This window comes from Mya arenaria, chromosome 3, assembly GCF_026914265.1.
Source record: "Mya arenaria isolate MELC-2E11 chromosome 3, ASM2691426v1".
In the NCBI taxonomy this organism is placed as follows: Eukaryota; Metazoa; Mollusca; class Bivalvia; order Myida; family Myidae; genus Mya; species Mya arenaria.
The window spans coordinates 59,031,450-59,052,949 of NC_069124.1; the positions used below are offsets into that span (position 1 = coordinate 59,031,450).

Consider the following 21,500-nt stretch of genomic DNA (forward strand, 5'->3'; position numbering starts at 1 on the left):
ACTATGACGTCAATAGAGTTCACAAATTTCATTGAAGTTGTGTTAGCTGATCTTGTCTAAGTATAATTCCTTGTTACTACCAAATAATAGAAGTTTAAACTTCACTGTGAATTTGCTTTTTCGGGTCAATTTTAGTATGATTGTAATGCCAGGTTGTTAAATGAGCTTTAACCTCTTATTTATAAAAATGTCCTCTTCAAAGAGTTTTAAATGACCACTTCATGAAGTATTGATAAGTGTAATAAGAATTAAATTATATAAAGAATAGAATAGTGGAAGTTAAGTTTTACTTTTGTGAAAAGCTAATGATCTGTTACCAGAAGTAAAATTGATCTTTCGTCAAAATTGAAAGAATCTTGTGATATAATATGCATCCAATTTCTGTTTGAATATAAGCAATTTGGATTAACGTCTTAATTTATCTGTTGAATAGGCCTTGTTAAATTCTGATTGATGGATTTGACATTAAAAATTCCATGGGGTAAATACTGATTTCATCCTAATTACCTTATAAAAATTATTTTGGCATCATGATTGGTGTATGGTAATTGATGTTACTATTAAATGTCTGAGTAATTTCAAATGTTTGTAAAAAACAACAACAATGTATATTAAGAGTTATTGACCTTTTAAAAATATCTTGAAACAGATTTCTGTTTTTTTTCTTATATAAGCTAAAGTATCAGCCAACCAACTAAATGAAAGAACAGTTGATAGCTGATGTCGGTTGCATGGCAATGTATTATTTTAGTGACAATATTTTATCAACACATTGAAATTCCTTTTGGTCAGTTATTGAAAATCGCTGGGTGTAAGGATTGGGTTTTCATTTTTGTGACAAAAGTTTTTCAAATCATTGCTATGTATGTGGGTGCTCTGATCTGAATATTTCATAGCATTGCTGTGTCAGTGATGCTCTCATCGGCAAATTAATGGATAGTACTCTTGCATACAATGGTGCTCCCGTTGTCATATTTCAGGCCTCTGCCGTGTCCTCGGGTGTATCCATCATCTTAATAATTATGTCACTGTAGTTTCATCTGAAGCCCCTATCATACTTTTGCCCCTGCCTTGGATATTTATATTCCTGTTGGTGTAACACATGCCCTGTCATGTCCCTTAGTTTTTCTGTCGTCATTGTATTGTTGCTACTGTTTATGTTTGTTTTCAGGTTGGTGCATTGCTTATCTCTGTTGTGTCCGTCAGTGATTCTGTTTTATCACATGTCACTGCCGTATCCCTAATTGTTTCTGTTGTTGTATTTCATTTCCATGCCTTCACATCAGTGTTCCCGTCGTCCCTTTGCATGTTATTACAGTATTTGAAGGTGCTCTCGTCATTAGTTTTCATGTTTCTGTTTTGTTCGCCAATGTTCCTTGTGTTGTGTTTCATGTTACATCTGTATCCGTCCATGTTCCCGATTTCGTATATCATCTCTTTCCACCAGTGTTCTCTTCATCATATTTTATGTCATTACCATGTCTGTTGGTACTTCAATGTTTGTCCTTACACTGCTGTGTCCTTTAATGTTGTGATCGTCGTAATTCATGCAATGTCGTTTCTGTCTATGTTCCTGTCTGTCGTTATATTTCATGTGACTGTCATTGCTTTGGTGCTCCCATCTGTATTTCATGTCACTGCCATGTCCATCGATAATTCTGTCAGCATATAACATAACATTACCCTGTATCTGTTGGTGTCCCTGGTCACAACCCAGTTTGTAGGCTCTCCTGCCGTCATATGTAATTTCACTCCTGTGTCCATTGAAGTTCATTTTGTCCTAATTCACATAACTGCCATATATACAGAATGCCGTTAGGGCCATTGCCTATGAATGTGTTGATCTGAAATGGGATACTCGAAAGTATGATGATGAAAACGCGAAATCACGATGCTACGTTGGTGATAACGCAAGAGTACGATGATGAAAACGTGACAGTAAGATAACGAAAACACGAAAATACAACAGTGCGATGATGATAATGTGAAAAAACTATTGTGTTTTCACCGTTGTACTTTCGCGTTTTCAGCATCTTAATATCGTGATTTTTGTGTTTTCGTCATCGTACGTATCAGTACGATGATGAAAACGCAATAGCACGATGATGAAAAAGCGATAGTACGCCATGATGAAAATGCGATAGTACGATGATGAAAACACAACAGTACGATGATGAAAACACAATAGTACGATGATGAAAACGTGAAAGTACGATGATGAAAACACAATAGTATGATGATGAAAACGCGAAAGTACGACAGCACGATGATGAAAACGCGATAGAACGATATTGAAAACGCAACATTACGATAATGAAAACACAACAGTACTATACTTTGATGTTGCAAAGGCCAAATCACGAAACCACGATGTTGAAAACGCGACAGTACGATGGTGAAAACACGATAGTGTAATGCATTATCATTATCGTACTGTGGTATTATTCCATTTTCGTTATCGTAATGTCACGTTTTCATCATCGTACTGTCAAGTTTACACCATCGTAGTTTCGTGATTTTGCCTTTTCATCATCTTATTTGAGTATCTCGTTTTAGATCAACACATTCACAGGCAATGGCCCTAATGGTATTCCGTAGCCATAAGCTTCGATTTCCTTTTCAGCATTTTCATAGTAGCACCATGTCTGTCCATGTTCCTGACAGCATTCTTTATAGCTATGCAGTGTTAGTTTGTGTTATCGTTATATATCAATATCACCAGAATAGAATAGAAATTAATATATATATATATAATATACGTTTTAATTATTGTTGAAAAAATAGAAAGATATAAACTTACTCCAAAGGTCAAAATATTAGTTCAGTCAGGGCATTTTCGATGAGTCCTTATAGCCACTGCAAACAGACAAATTTATATGGATGACCTTATGGGGTCAAGTCTGTTACCTGGGCATGCACATTATTAGGTGACTCCAATGCACAACCTCTTAAATGAGAAGCATACATGGTCCTTAACCACCTCACTCTTGTTGTCTAAATGGGATATATTTGGCAGAAAGACAAACAAAAGGTATTCTGCCTAATATATCATGGCCCTCTCTTTTGGTGCGAGAATGCTGCTTTCAATTCTCATATTTCAAATGGTAATGAACCAAATACAAAACTGCCATCCAAGGAATTGTTTTACAATGAGCAGGGACTTAATCAAGAAATATTTTTTATTGAAATGAAAGAAAACAAGGCAAAAAAATACAAAATTTGTTTAGGAAACAACTTTCAGGTATGGAGATTTTTGGCAGTTGTAGGTGAAAAATCTTATTTGAATTCTAATGTATCAATGCTCCGAGTCGGTAGGATGTGAGGTCCATGAATAGTTGCACATTAGCAAATTATATCTGATTCAGAGAAACTTGCTGCATTCAATTAAATCCAAAGGGATCATGGGAGTTTGCATATCTGACTGGAGGTATTTGGAACAGTTTGTCCAGACATTCTAAGTATTGGTATTTCAAGTTGTTATGTTGTTATGGACTACTGTATGTAAACTGACAGCATACCGATTTAGAAAGTTTTCATAATAGTAAAATTGTATGGATTTTATTGACAATTTTGAAGAAATTGTTGTATTAGTAGCTGCAAAATTGTTTGCTTAGTTTGAAGCCAAGTTAGGCCTGCTTCCACTATTGATTAAAATACATTGAAAAGCTTCACATCGTTGTCATATACAAACAAACTGACAAACAGAATGGCGTTTCACTTTCAAAATGTTGTTTGATTAGCCCTTACAACAATCAATTCTACCTCATTATATTACAGGTTAGCCTTAAATGACAAAACTGCCTGCAAACAGTCGTGACTTTTATAACTCATTTTTAGACACCTTGTTACCAAGAGTTCCAGAGAGCTTTTTGCATGTATAGGTAGCATCAGGGACATTTATTGAGAAAATGTGTAATAACTAATTAAGTTATCAAAAATGAGTATGCTCCTATGAGGTAATTTGTTATTTGATTTATTAATATGACAGATATTGGGAGATAATATCACTTTATTTGCTTTCGATCAATTCCTTTTTACAAGTTTTATCAATGGAAGTAATGAAATTGTTCAAACCAATTTAGAGTTTTGCTTCTCTTGTCATTACTTTGGCTTTTAACACAGTAAATATTAAGATGTATTTTGATAAATTTCAAAACTTTCAATGGATATAGTTCAATTGCGTACATTTTTACTTTCAGAAGATATTCTGGTATTTAACTCAAAGGCTTAAAGCATTTATATGAAATAAGTTTTTGGGTTGTTTACATTATTTTTTAATACTGCGAGTACCTTTTTTTGTATTATAACTCAAGCAGTATTTTTCAACAAAAATATTGATGCTGAATTTTCTTTTTCAAAATTTCCAAACTCTAATATCATTCAATGCAATATTTACAATATTTTTTTTCAGGGAAGGAGAGACCATAATCCATTAGCAGAGGTAACAAACCTTTGAGCCAGGATGTCGATCACAATAAAGACTGTGTACGAGAATGGTTATGTGGTTGAGGAGTTGCCGGACAACGACACTGAGCCTTGCAGCAGCTGGATACTGCTGCCTGCGGAGAACCTCTGGAATCCGGTACTCCGTGGATTCCTCTATGTCATATGTATAGCTTACTTCTTCATCGGCATTGCAATAGCCTCAGACATATTCATGAGTTCTATTGAAGTCATTACTAGTAAAAAGCGTAAATTAGTGCGATGGGATAAACAAAAGAACACCAAAGTTGAGATAGAAGTGTTGGTATGGAACGAGACTGTAGCCAATCTAACCTTGATGGCGCTGGGCAGCAGCGCGCCTGAAATCCTTCTGGCCACCCTGGAGACCTTGCTGAGTCTTGTCAGCGGAGAAACTGAGCCCCAGGATTCACTGGGAACGTTCACAATCATTGGTAGTGCTGCATTCAACCTTCTCGTCATTACATCAATTTGTATTGTCTCCGTGCCACCACCAGACCCCAAAAAGATTCGCGAATTCTCAGTGTTTATAATGACAGCCTCATGGTCAATATGGGCATACGTGTGGATGTTGCTCGTGGTAAAGTACATCACTCCTGATGTGATAGACCCCTGGGAGGCTTGGGTCACCCTGGCGTACATGCCCATATTTGTCTTCCTCGCCTACTGCCAACATAATTCCTGGTGGTGCAAGAAGAGCAAGGTTGACCAGGGGGACGATGTAAGTAGCCAAATCAATCTGCTTGTGATCAAGAAATCTATATCTTTTTTCAGTGGTTGATATTTGGATATGCCCAAAAATCTTGCTTTTGTATTATAGAGCTCTGGGCTTTTTGTAATTTTTTAAACCAAGTAGTAAAATAAAGTTCGGCCTTGTCGTTTCTGAAGACTTCTTTTAATGGCTGCTTTTGCTTGCAATGGTTAAGTTTAATTTGAATTATTTCAAGATATGAAAATGTTATTTAATTTTGTTAGATAAAATAAAGACACTGGTCTTAGTTGTTTGCAAGAAACACAACACTTTTTATAGTGTGAAACATGAAATATGTTAAAAAACAGTTTCAGCAATGCTGGTTTCCAAAGATCTGCAGCAAACAGTTAATATGTTATTCTTTTTTCTTTTTATAGAATCCATCATTATAACCTATTAAAGTAGCATTAAACTAATGCTTGTAAAATCTACGGTTTAAAAATAAAACTTTTAAAATGGTAAAATGAAATGGGAAATGCTAATTTGCTAATCAATATAAACTTTACTCCTCTCTGTCAATCAAAATTTAGAAAGTCTTTTTTATAACTTGTTATAAAATCTATCATTATAACATATTAAAATAACATTAAACTAATGCTTGTCAAATCAAAGGTCTTAAAAATATTCATTCTCATAATGGTTAAATGAAATGGGAAAGGCTAATGCTAATTTGCTAATAAATATTTACCTTCTCTGTCAATCAAAATTTAGAAAGTTGTACTTGAGATTATGTGCAGCATTGTTAAAATGAGTTTTTGATGGGAAAGGTAAGTATCAAACACTTCATAGGCCAGGGATGATTGTCTGCCATAAAACCTTGTATACATTTAGGACTCATTTGTTTTCAGTGATTTGATCCTTGTGAGAAAGTTACTACTCTTCAACATGCAAATATAACAGACAATAAATAAAGCACAGCAGTTACCAGGCTCAGTGTAAAAGTTGTAGCAGAAAGGATTGTCTGGATACAGAACAAACAATGACATAAATGGCAATACCAATGCTTATGTTTAATTCATCATTCCATGACAATAGACTATTTGTAGATTTTTTATCAATCTTAACTGGCATGGTTTTTCATTGCATTTGTTTCGATCATAGGCCAAAAAAATAAAATTGTTTGTTTTGGGTAACCTTCCCAAAGTTTCTAGGTAGGGTAGGTAGGGATTTCTTTATTTTTATTTTTTTTTAAAAATCTGTCGTAAGTTCAGAGTGTTTTCTTGCACATGGCAGTCTTTCCTACATTACTGTCATTGCCTGACTTTGTTTTATCATATAAACAATAATTCTGATTAAAATCTGCATTTATCCGCCCTTCGTAACTCTCTATTTGCTAACGAATATTTTTTTTGCTCTGAAATGGAAAAAAATAGTTAGGGTCGATGCATTTTTATAGGTAGGGTCGGGTTACCCGAAACAGACATATTTTTTTTTTAGGCCTTATGGAGATGTATACTTAATTGGTTTGATTTGACAAGAAGCTCTGTTCTAGATATCTACTAGTCTGCTGGTTCTGAGAGTAACTTAACCTGCAGTTCCAATTTTCTCAGCTGATCCTCTCTGCTATTGATCTTCTTAATTAGATTTGCTGGATTGCATTGTTCAACCTAGTGTCTTTAATTGCATTTAGGCTCTTTAACATAGTATTATTGGATGGTCTCTTGTGTGGTTTAGGAATAAATGTGTACCTCACTCATAAGTTTGGGGTTAATAAAAGAACAGTAATTGTTTAATTATTTATGCTATAATAAGTTTCCCTTATCATTTGAAGGAAAACATTATTCAAAAGTTTGGATAATAATTTTTTATTATCCAAAACTGACTTCGTTTTATATTATTAACATCTTCAATGACTGACATTTAATTTTAAGATTGTCAAATTTGTCGCAATTGCCTTTGGATATTTTAACTAATCTAGTACATACCAGAGGTCAAATGTCAAAGCTGATCATTTCAATCCTTGGACTGAATGTTAAGTGACATCAGAAGAAAAAGTTTATTGTTGTTTCCCCTGGAAAAGATAAAAGAAGTGTGTAGCAAAAAAACGGTATTGGAAGCAGGTTATATCAGCTTGTTGAATAGTACTGCATGAAGAGGTGATTTGTAAAATATTGAAAAGCAAGAAAACTATTCTAACAAGAGCTGTGGATGTTTGCTCAACTTACCTGAGTTTTTGATAAGGAACTGTGTACAATGGATTTTATCTTGGAATTACATCTCTTTACATGCTACAGCCTGCTCTTAAGACAAATATCTTTTTCTAAGGTCACTTAATACAGAGACTGATCAGCATTTTGGATTAATGATTATTATATTCATATGCTATTTGCAGTTGAAATCGTATGGATTATCAAGACTTGTCTCTCATTGTGACTGTGCCTGGTAATATGTGAAAATCCATGCATGATTTGCAAACAAGTGGTTAACAGTTACATGTATTTAATGTCATATGTAGAAAAACCCTGTTACAATGGTTAATGTAATATAATTTCTACCATTCCTAGACTTCAAGTAAGTGCAAGAGTAGAAACAATTGGCATCAAAACTTAATCTATTGGGTTTGGAGTTATAAACTATTCATAGCACTTCAAAGAGCTCTCAATCAACAAATGAGAAAAGGAACACTTTTCAGTGGTAATTTGCAATCTGTTGGAAGGAAAATTGAAAAGAAGACATTTTCTTGTTATTTACTACCAGAGCTATAAGATCTTCACATCATGTTTGAGTTCAGGACAGACTACAAACGGGGCTATGTGGTTGAGTTTAAAGATTCTGAGAATGACACCCATTGCGAAAGCTGGGTCCTTTTTCCTGCTGAAAACCTCTGGCATGAAGGAATAAGGGGCTTTCTTTATATACTATGTATGATCTACTTTTTCGTTGGTATAGCAATAGGTTCGGACATATTTATGAATGCTATAGAATGTCTAACCAGTAAAGAGAGAGAGGTCTCACGTTGGGACAATGAAAAGCAAGAAGTGGTGAAGTTTAGGGTTCGAATCTGGAATGAAACTGTAGCAAACTTAACTCTGATGGCACTCGGAAGTAGTGCTCCTGAAATTCTTCTAGCTACTATAGAAAACATACTTATATTAGCTGGTGGTCATACTGAAGAAGTTAAAGACTCTTTGGGCACATTTACTATCATAGGGAGTGCGGCTTTTAATCTGCTTGTCATAACATCAGTCTGCATAGTTTCTGTGCCAAAGAACAACGTGAAGCACATACAGGAGTTCGGCGTGTTTATGACGACGGCGATATGGTCCCTGCTGGCGTATGTGTGGATGTTGGTTGTGGTCCAGTTCATCACGCCCGGGGTTATCTCCCCCTGGGAGGCATGGGTCACCCTGGCAATGATGCCCATTTTTGTCTTCATGTCTTACATGCAGCACATCGGCTGGTGTGGGAGCCTTTGCAAGGACAACTCTGTCAATGATGATCAGGTACAAACTGTCCGCCTCAAGGTACATGACTCGCTCTATCGTCTTTTATCTCTAAAAATATACTAGTTGGCTTTGGTTTGACTCAATAATGTGCAGAAGAAATTATTAATTCACGAGTCAAACTTCTAATCTTATTTGTAATCCCTCGATGGTCAAAAAATCATGGTTTGTGGTTAAACACATGCTGAGTGACAACAAATGCCTGTTTGAAAATATTCAAAGGTTTCTAACCATAACTTTTTAATGCTCCCCAATTTTAATTTTGAGGAGCATAATCATGATAGAGAATCAAGCCGTAGTATTTACAAATATGATGGAGCATGTACATTTAAATTTGAGATGAAAATGAGTATTTTGAAAGGTATATTTTAACTTATAATCTTAAAAAAATATGCTGTGCACGGAATGCCCATGAAAAAACCGCTTTAAATCAGTATCTTTTTTGTTACACATATTTTCAGCACATTCCAGCTCAATGATTTTTCACAGTATTATGGCCCTTTAAATTTCAATATGGTATGGTATAGGACTAGGCCACCCCCCTATTCGTGTCCAGGCTATTTTTTAGAAACTGCCAGCTTGAATTCAGTGAAACTATATTGAGAATGAAGATGCACGTTTGATCAGCATGCTCCTGTTCAACGATTTTTCTTCAGTTATGGCTCTTTTGATTTTCAATATCATTTAATATAGGTCCAATTATCCTTTCCAATTTGCATCTCATTGAGGAGCCTACATCGTTTTCATTGATAACTTTGTTTTGGAAATAATCCCCATTACATCTACTGTTCATGAATCAAAAACTAATATTCTGTTATTAAGGTTGAATCATATTGTGCATTGCTGCATCAGCAAAGTGCACCAACAGAAGACTTCTTGCATAATTGGTTATAAGTAGAATACTTAAGGAACAAAGGGATGTTTTGTGTGCAATGGCATGCATATTATGTTAGAAAGAAATATATTATCATCCAGATTTGGCCATTATTCTGACTATTTAAGCATGGTCTCTAACGGATATTTACTGTAAGTACTACATTACTCTAATAACCATGCATTAAGTCCGAAGCTAATCTCTCCTGGGAACTCTTTCATGTTCAGCTTGAGGCTCAGTCATAACTATAAAGTTATATAAGGTATTATCCAGAAACAAATAAAACAACAATGACATCTACCGAATTTTTGCATTCATTAAAACAACTTGAACCTTATCTTTGTCATGAAGTGCTTTAATAAGGACAACCTTTTTACTTGTCTTGTGCCTCTAGACAGGGTGTATTTTTGAATTTTTGACTACTGAGCTAGTGCCAGTAGGTTTCACTGATAATGAATGAATTTATCATATACTTCATATAATCAGCAACACTGTAAAAGAACCAGTCTTTTCCGAAATTGTCAAAATTCTGCCTGTCCACCAGACAGGCACTTCGAAAGTTTTTGCCTGTCCAAAAAAATATTTGCCTGTCCAAACAAATATGTCATTACTTGGTATACATAAAGAATAAAAAAATGAATGTCAACTGTTTTTAATGCTTTCCTGATTTAATTCACAAAAAACAACATATAAACACTACATGGACATGTCGTTTAGTAAAAATAAACACACTTGGTATCGCAAAAAATATTTAAACACTGCCACAATTAAGGTGCTTTCTGGTTTTTCGGTCTTCAGGTAATTCCACCAACCGCCACCATTTTGACTGCAGACAAAGTATATTGAGTGCCGATGATTTTGATTGTTACGTAACTTTGTTGCAAATCAAGAATCAATCAAAACAGATGTAATAAAATGCCGTTACTGATGAATTCTATTTACTCGTTTATCCCCAGCAATCAACATCATGATTGCATATCGGAAATGGCCGACTTTTGGAGATGTTATGTGACGTCAATATCAGTATGGGATCGACTAACTATCGCATAGGCAAATAATCATCGAAAGTTTTTAGAGACATTTCGCTTTCAGGCACCTATTTTGCTATTTAGTTGTCTCAAATATATGTCGGTCATCCGGACCGTTATTTTCGGAAGACCTGTCAGACCCGTACAAAATTTGCCGGACAATATTATGTCCGGCGGACCAGCACATTTCTGGAAGACTGAAGAACTAGTAAAAAAGTTGAATTTTTGAATTCTGAACTGGATCCTCATCATTACTAGTATTTCTCACATGTACCTTAGACCATAACTCGTCTGCTTTCATTTAACTTTACAAAAAGGAAACAATTACTGATTTTGAAATGACTTCAACAGCACCACAGGTCGAAATTAGCACAAGCACGCAAGCCATTCACTGGTGAAATTCTCTCTGGGCTGGTCTTGTTGATTTTTTCATGGTAAGCACCAGTATAAAAAATCGGGCTTGTTCATCCAAAAGTTTTATTTTGATGACTGCAGAACTGTCCAGTATCATTACAAATTGGCTAGGTTGCCTCTGAAATTGACCAAGACTTGAAATCTATTTTATGACGCTAATTTCGGTTGTCGTCGAACTACTGAAGACAGCACAGCGAAGAATGCTAGAGGGGGTCGTCCCTGTGAATAAGATGACATTAGTACCCAAGTCAGACTTCCGATGTTTATTGTCCAAGGTTAAATGACAACTTATAATAAACTAAATATTAAAAGTAAATCAGCATAATGATGTAAATGCATGAATATGTAACAATAAGGAATATTAACAATATTTGGGGAATATTGATAATAACAATGCTTAGCAATGTGAAAGGTACCAATAAATATGAATGTATTAAATAGAGAAACAACTTGTATGACTAATAAAAATGCTTGGAATTAAATTAAGTTCTTTAAATAGGCTAAAATAAGTTATGTATATTGTTGTTACAATTATGTTGCAAATACCCACTGTTGACCTTATAATTCACTTGTACTATATATAGTACAAGTGAATTATAAGGTCAACAGTGGGTATTTGCAACAATATACATAACTTATTTTAGCCTATTTAAAGAACTTAATTTAATTCCAAGCATTTAAGTCAAAAATATAATAATCTAATAACAGAGTAAAACCACATACCTGTGAATAAGATGACAAGTACCCAAATCAGACTTCCGATGTTTATTGTCCAAGGTTAAATGACAACCTGAACTGGGAAGTCATGGGTTTAAATACTAAATTTGAGGCTAAGTTGCCAACAACTGGCACTGTCATCTTAAGAGTTTTACTCGGCTTAGGATTAAGAGTTTCCTTTAGATAATCTTTGTTTCTTTGATCTAATATATGCTTATCACAACTTGTCTGGCTTGCATAGGTGTTTAAGCCTAATTCTTATGATTAGCAAAACCATAGAACAAAAAAGGTGCTCAAATGTAGTGACAACAGTCAAAAATAAGAATTAAGTGTTTGCTTAAGAAATTACTGAAGTTATGCAAGTTGCAAATATGATGACAAAAATACAAAATATAATATATAATGTTTTTATAATATCAAGTTATGATATTGTAAGTTATCTGAGTCAATTCTATATCAATAGAAAATCATTTCTATACTAAATATGATAGGTCAATTTTAAGTTTAAATGTTTATTTTTTATTGTACTTAAAACATTATTATTTAATATTTTGCAACAAAATATAATGCAAAAAGAATTATCATAATATCTATTCTGGATAGCATTGGTATACTGCCATCTTTTGTCTGCCAAAACGATCTTTTGTCTACTATTGGCATTAATGTTTCACTGTACAATTGTTGCAATGGGTTGATTATATCTGCACAAGTATTTCTTTACAATTGACTATGATATCTAATAGTATCAGATCAAAGAATATCGGTAATTACGTAAACTAATTAAACAAAGGAATATTAGTTTTGTTTAATTATGGTGTAGTATTTTATTTCACACTATGACGTAATCAATGATTTTTGATAGACAAAAAGGCTTGATCATGACTTTTTTCTTGTATTACTTGTATTACCATCTTCGATTGTAATATTTGTTATGATGTTTGTTTACAGGGAGCTGGCTTGGTATGTTAATGTAATTAGAGTACTTAATAAAATAATGATATGGTCATTTAATGCCATGGCAATTTCCTAATACAAGTCATTGCTTTTGAAGTTGTTCCCAGCTAATTAAGTACAGTTTACTATGATGTTTATGTTAAAGTAAAAAATATTATGTAAAATCTTAATGTCTAAGTTTTCAGGCACTGCATGATAAATTGATAAGCAGAAAAAAAACAAAACTGTTCAGCAAAAAAGCCTCTATAATAGCCAGTGTGCATGCCCGCGGTTGTAAACATAAATAATTAAAGGGAATTTGGTGGTTGTTTTCGTTTCAAAATGGAAAATTTGGCTTTATAAAAAGAAAATTTGGTGGTTGTAATATGCTTTTTGCGATTTTTGGTCTTCACAGCCCCTTAAAATAATTACATGTGAATCTGTCCAGCAATCCCATTAGCAGAGGGTATGACTGAGGATACAAAATCAAAAGGCTTTAATCTCCTGTCAGTAAATTATTTTGGATCCGTTCAATTTTATCAACTAAGAGCTCAAGTTTGGGTCTACTACTTATTTTGTAGTAACAATTTAGTATTGAGGAACCCAACAATAGATGTATGAAAGGCTAGGTTTTGTCATAATTGTGTAAGTACTTATCCTAACATTGCATGAGATATTAATATATTATCACTCAGGTATTAATTCTATGAAAAAAATGTCCATTTAGTAAATTAACATTTCCCATTTATGCAAACTCACATTTTCTGCCAAAGGCAATAAAATGTGTGTTAAAATCACCTTGTAAGAGAAATAAAATTTTGCTTACCAAAATAATTAATGAATAACCTTATGTAGATCATCAATGCCAATGATAGTTTAAATAAACTATATTCCTTTCCTCATGTAATGAAATTAGAAGTTTATTGCATTATGAATACTTATCTGATCATTTTGGCATTAGAATGTTGTTTATGTTCTAAGAAATGCGTCATTGCTGTTTGCATGATATTTTAACCATCCAATTCAAGGCGAAAGGCATCAATGGATCTTTTTGCCCCAAGTAAATGCAAGCCTTGATATGCACAATGTTCAATAAAATGTTTAAAATCCTGACAAAAATTGACTTTTTGTAAAATCTCACAAATAGTGTTGTACTTTGAAGTGTATAAGAACTATACCACAACTGTTATATTCTTGTATTTTCAGCACATGCGTATCCTTAACCAGCGGGGTCGTGCGGGGTCGTTTACAGGGCACATCATTCCAGGCAAGGAGCTGCGCGTACTCGAGGCTGAGAAACATGCGCATGCTTCCAGGCTTAGGTAGGTTCAATGCCTCATGGGAAACACTGAAAACTGTTCTTGTAATTCTTATGCAAATAATTCATAGCACTTTTATAATATTGTTTAAAGATGTGATTTTTTTTTTGTGAAGTAAAGTTAAATCCTTTTTCTGCTTGTAATCACACTAATTTGCTTATTTTATGAATGTATTTGATATGTAAAGAACAGAATGACATGCATTAATAATTGTTTTGAAACATTATGTAACTTATTTGAACTATTACTAGCACTTGTAGAATCATATTACACTTATTATTTCAAGGTAGTTTTATAGTATATAATTTTTGCTGTCATTTCCCCAGAAATTAGTTTCCCGAGGTTCTTGTTCCTGTACTTGCTATGTTTTATGCATCAATTGGCATCTTTTATGATTATAAGCTTTGATACTTCAGGAAGCCAACAAGGAGCATAAAATGCTTGTCTTGGCACAAAATAATAATTTGTTAGAACTGTAAGTTTGAAGGAGAATGTCTGACTATAATAATCTGATGACAGATGTGTAATACCTATTGAACCACTGAGCTTTAAAGACACCATTGCCAATTATGCTGAGATGATTATTGCCCTCCTGCTAATGTTTCTTTGGGAGATTTGTAAAGATAGGTGCTGGTCTAGTTAGTATCCCACTTGCCTCTGTTTACACCTGTCCAGACCAAAGGTACTCCAAAGAGGCTTTGTTGTTATGCCAGATGGTGGCCATCACAATGGAAGAATATGCCATAGGAGGCTGTTATGGCTTCAGAAGTATACATTAAAACATTTAATACAGGCCACCTGGTTCATTTAGTTACGAAATATTCAGTTTATATCTGATGTAATAACTTGTAAGGATTTATTAATATTATATAACAGACATCTCTAAGTGATGATATTATTATATTTCCCTGTGATGGTAGAGTACGTAGAGGTTGGTTTTTTCGAATTATTAAACCCTCAAAATTAACATGAAACAAAAATGGTTCATGCAAAACATAAATCCCTGAAGGTATAACCTGTTTATTTTGAAGAGGTTTAATTATTATTATCATCACAGATCTGCAGACAACTACAATGGAATCTTAGGCCAACTATGCACACTATTAGTTTCTGATTTTCCTACTGTTGATTTATGTATGATTTTTAACTATCAGATCATGTCAGGAAACATTTTCAGTCTAAATAATCATGTTTTACAAAATTGAGAACATTTACTGTCATTGTTTTAACTCTTTATCTGACCATGATTAGTTTAAACCAGGGCTTCAAATTTTGGAACCTCCATCGGTCCGGACCCGGCGACAATCGGTCTGGACCCGGCGACACCCCCCCCCCCCCCCCCCCCCCCCCCGAAAAAAAGGAAAGACCTGTTAAAAAATGTTACACATTTCGCGACGTCTTCTTTGTCAATATATTTTCCCAATGTCGCAATTCCTATGAGGTTCTAGAGCCGCATAGCCGATTCAGATAGTCATTGATACAAGCTTAATTCAAATGAGATTCTCATCGAGTTCTGCGGCGTTTCTAATAAGAACGACTGCAATCGTAAATAACTGTGGCTGTCGGGAAGCGGTCAGACGACAAAAAGTGAAACAGTATTATGATTTATTTGCTTAATGCATCTACAGTGGGTCAACATACAACTGATACTCTTGAATAATGATATATATCTAGATTTATAATCGGGGCTTCAAGCTATAAGTGTGATATCAACAACGATTTTTTCATTACTGCAAATTAAAATGACGTAAGAGGCGCACTCAGCTTCCAGACTATGTTGTTAATAAAGCGTGTCGCTGTTGATATCCTATATATGACTAGGTTTGGATTATCAATGACATATGCAATTTAAAAGAACAAATTAAATTTAACAGTTTGCAGTGTTTTTTTTAGGCCTGATTTGGGGCCGAAATTCGGCCCCATTCCCCTCTCCAAAAAGAATATATTTTTCCCCTATTTCAGTAAAAAATTCCCCTCCCGACGATGTCAAAATCGTCCTCTAAAATAACTTTGCCGATCGTAATTACGGCACTTTTCAATACGGTAAACGCAGTTTGGCGCCGCATTTTACACGTAGTGATCATACGTGCTAGTCTCCCTTGATTGATCGGTATCGTTCAAGCGCTCGGAAAATTAATTATATTACGATTATACGAAAAAACAAGCGTCCCATCAATCTTCAAAATCAAAATGTCGCACAACGCGAAATTTTACACCAAAAAGATTGACAAAAAGGCTGCTGCCGGCTCGAAGAAGATAGATGTTTTATTTAAACAATCTTGTATGTCTATTGCGCCTGCTAGCAGCAGCACCAGCGTTTGTAGCACTTCTTATACCAGCTCTGAAACTTTCAGTGATGATAAATCTCATTCGGATTGCGGTGAATCACACTTGACAGTCTTATAAGAATATGTATGAGAGTGCCAAAAGAACTGTCAGCAGGGGACATTGACAACATAATCAACCTTTACAATATGAAACAAAGAGATATTGCTTTGTAGATTGCTTTCACTTTCACTTTGATCTTGTTATGTATATGCATATGATCAATTTATTAAAGAGGAAGGCAAAGCTTTAATGATTTTTGCATTTATACATTTTCCCCTTTTTGCCCTTTTACGACGCGATTTTCCCCTCCTGACGGGCCCTGGCCCCATTCCCCTAAAAGTGAAAAAAAACACTGAAAGTTTGGTAATCAACAAACGGATATATCATGTAATGATCGACGACGACATAGCATATTCATATTGCCATGTGAAAATATGGACCAATTTTAACACTTAATCAGGATAGCTGCAAGCACACAATTAACACATAGTTTGTTTAATTGTGTCTTCTGCGACCTACCAATACACGTGATTGGACCGATTGCAAGCGTCTGCTAATTAACGGATAGGCTATAGAGTGATCAGTGTAGCGGAAAAAGCAGCTGGTCGCATTAGTCACATGGTAACTAAGACACTTTTATGACCTATTGGGGGTAGTTTTGAATGTGTGAATGACCCATGAATATGTGTGTTTTACAATTTTTGCAACTTTTACTAGCCTAGTCGTTTTGGACCGAAATTATAAAAAAAAATGAGAATTTTTTTTTTTACACTTTTTGAAACTGAAATCGGTCTGGCTTGGTCAAAATCGTTCCAGACCGGCAAATTGCCGGTTTTTAGAAGCCCTGGTTTAAACATATATTTTAAAACGATTGTGAAGGAAGTTGTGATAACTTATACTAAGTCACTCTCGGCATGATGTTGAGTGGGAGTATGGCCATGTGTTGTGGGGGAAAACCGGAGTACCTGGAGAAAATCCACTAGATGGGCTTGGTGACCACAAACAAACTCACATGTGCCATGGTCGGGAATCAAACCCAGGTCGCCCTGGTGAGAAGCAAGTGTGCTAACCACATGGCTACCAGAGTGTGCTGACCATGATTGAGACTTAAATTATTTTCAAAAAACAACAAAATAGCCAGAGATTAGATCAGTTGTCTACTTAGTGAAATCCTGAACTTTTTTCATATGTATATATATATGTAACCTGTCTATGCATATTCTGAAGTTTTAGCAAAGTTGATCTTACTCAATTTATTAACCTTTGACGTTAATATTTTTACGTTAGTATATGCTGTCACTTAAACCTAAGCCACACTCAGGTACCCTTGATGTATCAAAAAGTAAGAGCCATTTTTTTTTTTTGGGGGTGGGGGGTACTGAATCCGTTGTAACCTACAAAATGGGCCCTACTGTTTTATTGTCTGTGGGATATATATTTAAAAAATAATACTATAAAAAAGTGGGTGTTTTAATATGTAGATTAAAAACCTTCAACGCTTCAACACCATTCCTCAAAGATGACACTAAAACTCTTACATAAAGACTAAAAAAAATAAAACAAAAAAGTCTGGAAGAAGGATGGTTACCCTAACCAAAACCATTATGGGGGGCCTTATTGAAGTTGAGTCATTTGACTTCAGAGTATGCAGATGTTAAAAGTTCTGAATAATTATGCACTACTAATATCACTTCACTGTTTTTTACTACTTTGCACTACAAGACAACTGATCTGTTAAATAGTTGCATATGATAGGATTCTTTTTTATAATATTAATTAAATTTGGTCAGCAACTAGGGGCTCAAAACCTTTCATAGGAGCTTCTGTTTTTCAAGCACTTTTGTCTACATGTTTATACATCATTTTCAGTGTCGTAAGTCTGCACTCAGACATATATAGACTGAAGAAAAATGGAAGGTAATTGAACAATTGTGAATTATTCACGGTGCATCCTGTCCTTGCAAAATTGTGGTGCTAATGGTAATTTGTTATATTATGCATTAATATTGACTAAAGGAAAGTATACCCTATGCGCAAACATTTCAGTTTGCTTTTGTGATGTGGTATAAAAAATATACACAAAGTGTTGTGTGTCAACATTATTTTCAAATGTATAAGCGCTTGAGTTTTGGTTGCTATATGTCTTGTTCGCAAGGCTTCAGACAAGTCTATAGTCTTTTATAAACTTACTGACTAAAAGATGACCATTCTCTGCAGAAATGCTTCATTTTAGACCATATTTCATTTTAATTTCATGCCATTTTGTGAATATTGTGTCAAAAAGATATATATTTCATGTCAACTTAAACATCATTAAAACACGTCCCGAAGCAATAATTACTAATTACAAATATTTGACTATCATATTTTGTTTAATTAGATACACAGATAACAATTAAAGCGGTCATCTATAACCAGTCCTTTGGATGTCCTTGTTTGACTTAATTACTTATAGCTGGCATAACTTCAAGTTAATTATTTAATCCATTGATTGATTGCTGAGTTGATATCTGCTGCTACCATGGTTCCACTAATTGGAATGCTCTTCTGTGGGGTCATTGTGCCACCCAGGATGACTTATTTGTACGGTAATCTGACATGGCCAGCTTGCAAACTTGCAACCACTTTGTAATGTATTCTACATTAGTATGAAACCCAATTGGCAACTTTGCTGTATTGTCATGCAATTATTGATTTATCGGTAGTGTTTTTTTTTCATTTATTCAAATAGCTTCATTGCATTACATCAATATCAAATAATCACGTTATTTGTCATTATGTATGGAGACACAAAGCCGAAAAATCAAATGAACATAAATATTGTCTTATTAGGATTAAGCCGGTGTCACACTGTCGTGAGTTTCCTCTACAAGTTGTGGCGTCAGTTTTAACCTGCCTTAATTCTTCAAGTTTGACTCCAAGCCTTGTCTTTGCATGTCGTAGAGATGTCTCTTTATGTAGAAAGTGATTGGTAAGCAGCAAAGAGAAATTTAAACAGTTTAAAATTGTTGTACGGGAATTCTTCTAGTACATATATTTTCTAGTAAATATATCGAAGACATGTGGTGGGGAGTGTCGGTCAAACTCCAACTATACACGTAGACATGTCTTCACTAGTTGCCGCTTTGGCCATGTAAAAAAGTTGCTAGACACCCTACGAGATTCATTTAAATTATAGTGCAGTTTGCATGTGCCCCATATCTTCAAGAATTCTTTGATTTCTGGCCTGAACTTGTAATTGTTCTCATAGAAATCTCCTCGGTAGTTGAGAGAGTGTAGAACATAGTTGATATCGATGTTGCTTTAACTCAGGTTAAATAGAAGAGTCTCATACTTTTCTCATATACATGTAGGAGAGAACCCCATCAGGTCAGTCTTCGCCTTAATTTGTTTAGCACTTGTCCTTTCGAGCAAGTAATGGAAGAAAACCACTTGCTTGCCCAAAATAATTTAAAACAAGAGATGTTAGTGAAACATTTATGCCCCCTTGGGAGCCAAATTGTTAGTAGGATTTGGACACTTAAATAAAATATGGACAATCAGAAAACCTTTTTTCAGCTTACAGTCACACTGACCTTGACCTTTGACCCACTGACCTCAAAATCAATAGGGTTCATCTGCTGGTCATGACCAATAAGCCTACCTAGTATGAGGTCCCTGGGTCAAAGCGTTCTCAAGTTATTGATCGGAAACCGTTTTTCATGTTAAGGTCACACTGACCTTGACCTTTGACCCACTGACCTCAAAATCAATAGGGTTCATCTGCTGGTCATGACCAATACACCTACCAAGTATGAGGTTCCTGGGTCAAAGCGTTCTCAAGTTATTGATCGGAAACCGTTTTTCATGTAAAGGTCACACTGACCTTGACCTTTGACCCACTGACCTCAAAATCAATAGGGTTCATCTGCTGGTGATGACCAATACACATACCAAGTATGAGGTCCCTCGGTCAAAGCGTTCTCAAGTTAACCTTTTTTCAGCTTACAGTCACACTGACCTTGACCTTTGACCCACTGACCTCAAAATCAATAGGGTTCATCTGCTGGTCATGACCAATAAGCCTACCTAGTATGAGGTCCCTGGGTCAAAGCGTTCTCAAGTTATTGATCGGAAACCGTTTTTCATGTTAAGGTCACACTGACCTTGACCTTTGACCCACTGACCTCAAAATCGATAGGGTTCATCTGCTGGTCATGACCAATACACCTACCAAGTATGAGGTTCCTGGGTCAAAGCGTTCTCAAGTTATTGATCGGAAACCGTTTTTCATGTAAAGGTCACACTGACCTTGACCTTTGACCCACTGACCTCAAAATCAATAGGGTTCATCTGCTGGTGATGACCAATACACATACCAAGTATGAGGTCCCTCGGTCAAAGCGTTCTCAAGTTATTGATCGGAAACCATTTGGTATTCCGACCGACCGACAGACAGACCGACAGACAGACCGACCGACCGACCGACCGACCGACCGACCGACCGACATGTGCAAAACAATATACCCCACTTTTTTCAAAAGGGGGCATAACAAAAATATCAAATTGTAGTGTTCATTTATTCCTGAAAGGAAAACATCAAATTGAAAACAAACTCTTCATATTTTTGCCATGCCATTTTCTCGTTGATGTTTTTCGTCATACTGCTTCTTATTAACTGATGTAATAGTATTATCTTTTTTTTTCCGCCATTTGGCTGAGTAGCCTCAAGCTACTTAAAATTCATCATTTTGTAACCAAAACAAAAACAAGAACGAGAAAAGTGTTTACTTAATAAACATCCAAGTGTTGGGCAGATGCTTAGATGCTTATTAATTGAATACTACAAATGCTAAGCACGTGGAATGCTGTGATGTCACCAATTCATGTGTAAATATACGAAAGCCAATATTTAGAATGTTCATTCAGGATTTGGAAATTGTTGATGAAGAAATTTGGAAATTTTGAAGTTTTGATTCACCAGCACTTGGGGTAACTCGCAGATGCAATTCGTGACAGTGTGACACGGCCATTAAATCAAATAATAAATAGAAGTAGTTCAGGAGATGGCCTTATTGTGTTCTGAATGGTCCACAGGATATGTTTTCCATTTAACTGATTAATATTTGCAGACCGTTCTGTTGATTTATTTTAAAATACTTTTCAACCTGTATTGGTGTTCGCACTTATTTGTGGGCCACTGACAATCAAGGATTTATTCAATTTACTGTAGCTCAATTTCATGTAGAGAAG

At 35.0% G+C, this 21,500-nt stretch overlaps 1 protein-coding gene across 13 annotated transcripts in view; it reads left to right on the plus strand.

Moving 5' to 3' along the window:
• LOC128228060 (sodium/calcium exchanger 2-like) overlaps window positions 1–21,500 on the plus strand; it is a 64,373-nt gene that overhangs the window by 14,622 nt on the left and 28,251 nt on the right. For 4 of the 13 annotated variants that reach the window (XM_052939105.1, XM_052939114.1, XM_052939117.1 and 1 more), the window contains exons 1-3: window positions 6,887–8,655; window positions 13,828–13,943; window positions 18,138–18,185. In XM_052939105.1, the coding sequence (XP_052795065.1) occupies window positions 7,930–8,655; window positions 13,828–13,943; window positions 18,138–18,185 (890 nt within the window). In that variant the 5' untranslated portion in view covers window positions 6,887–7,929. The other 9 variants (XM_052939116.1, XM_052939119.1, XM_052939110.1 and 6 more) reach the window with 8 other exon arrangements.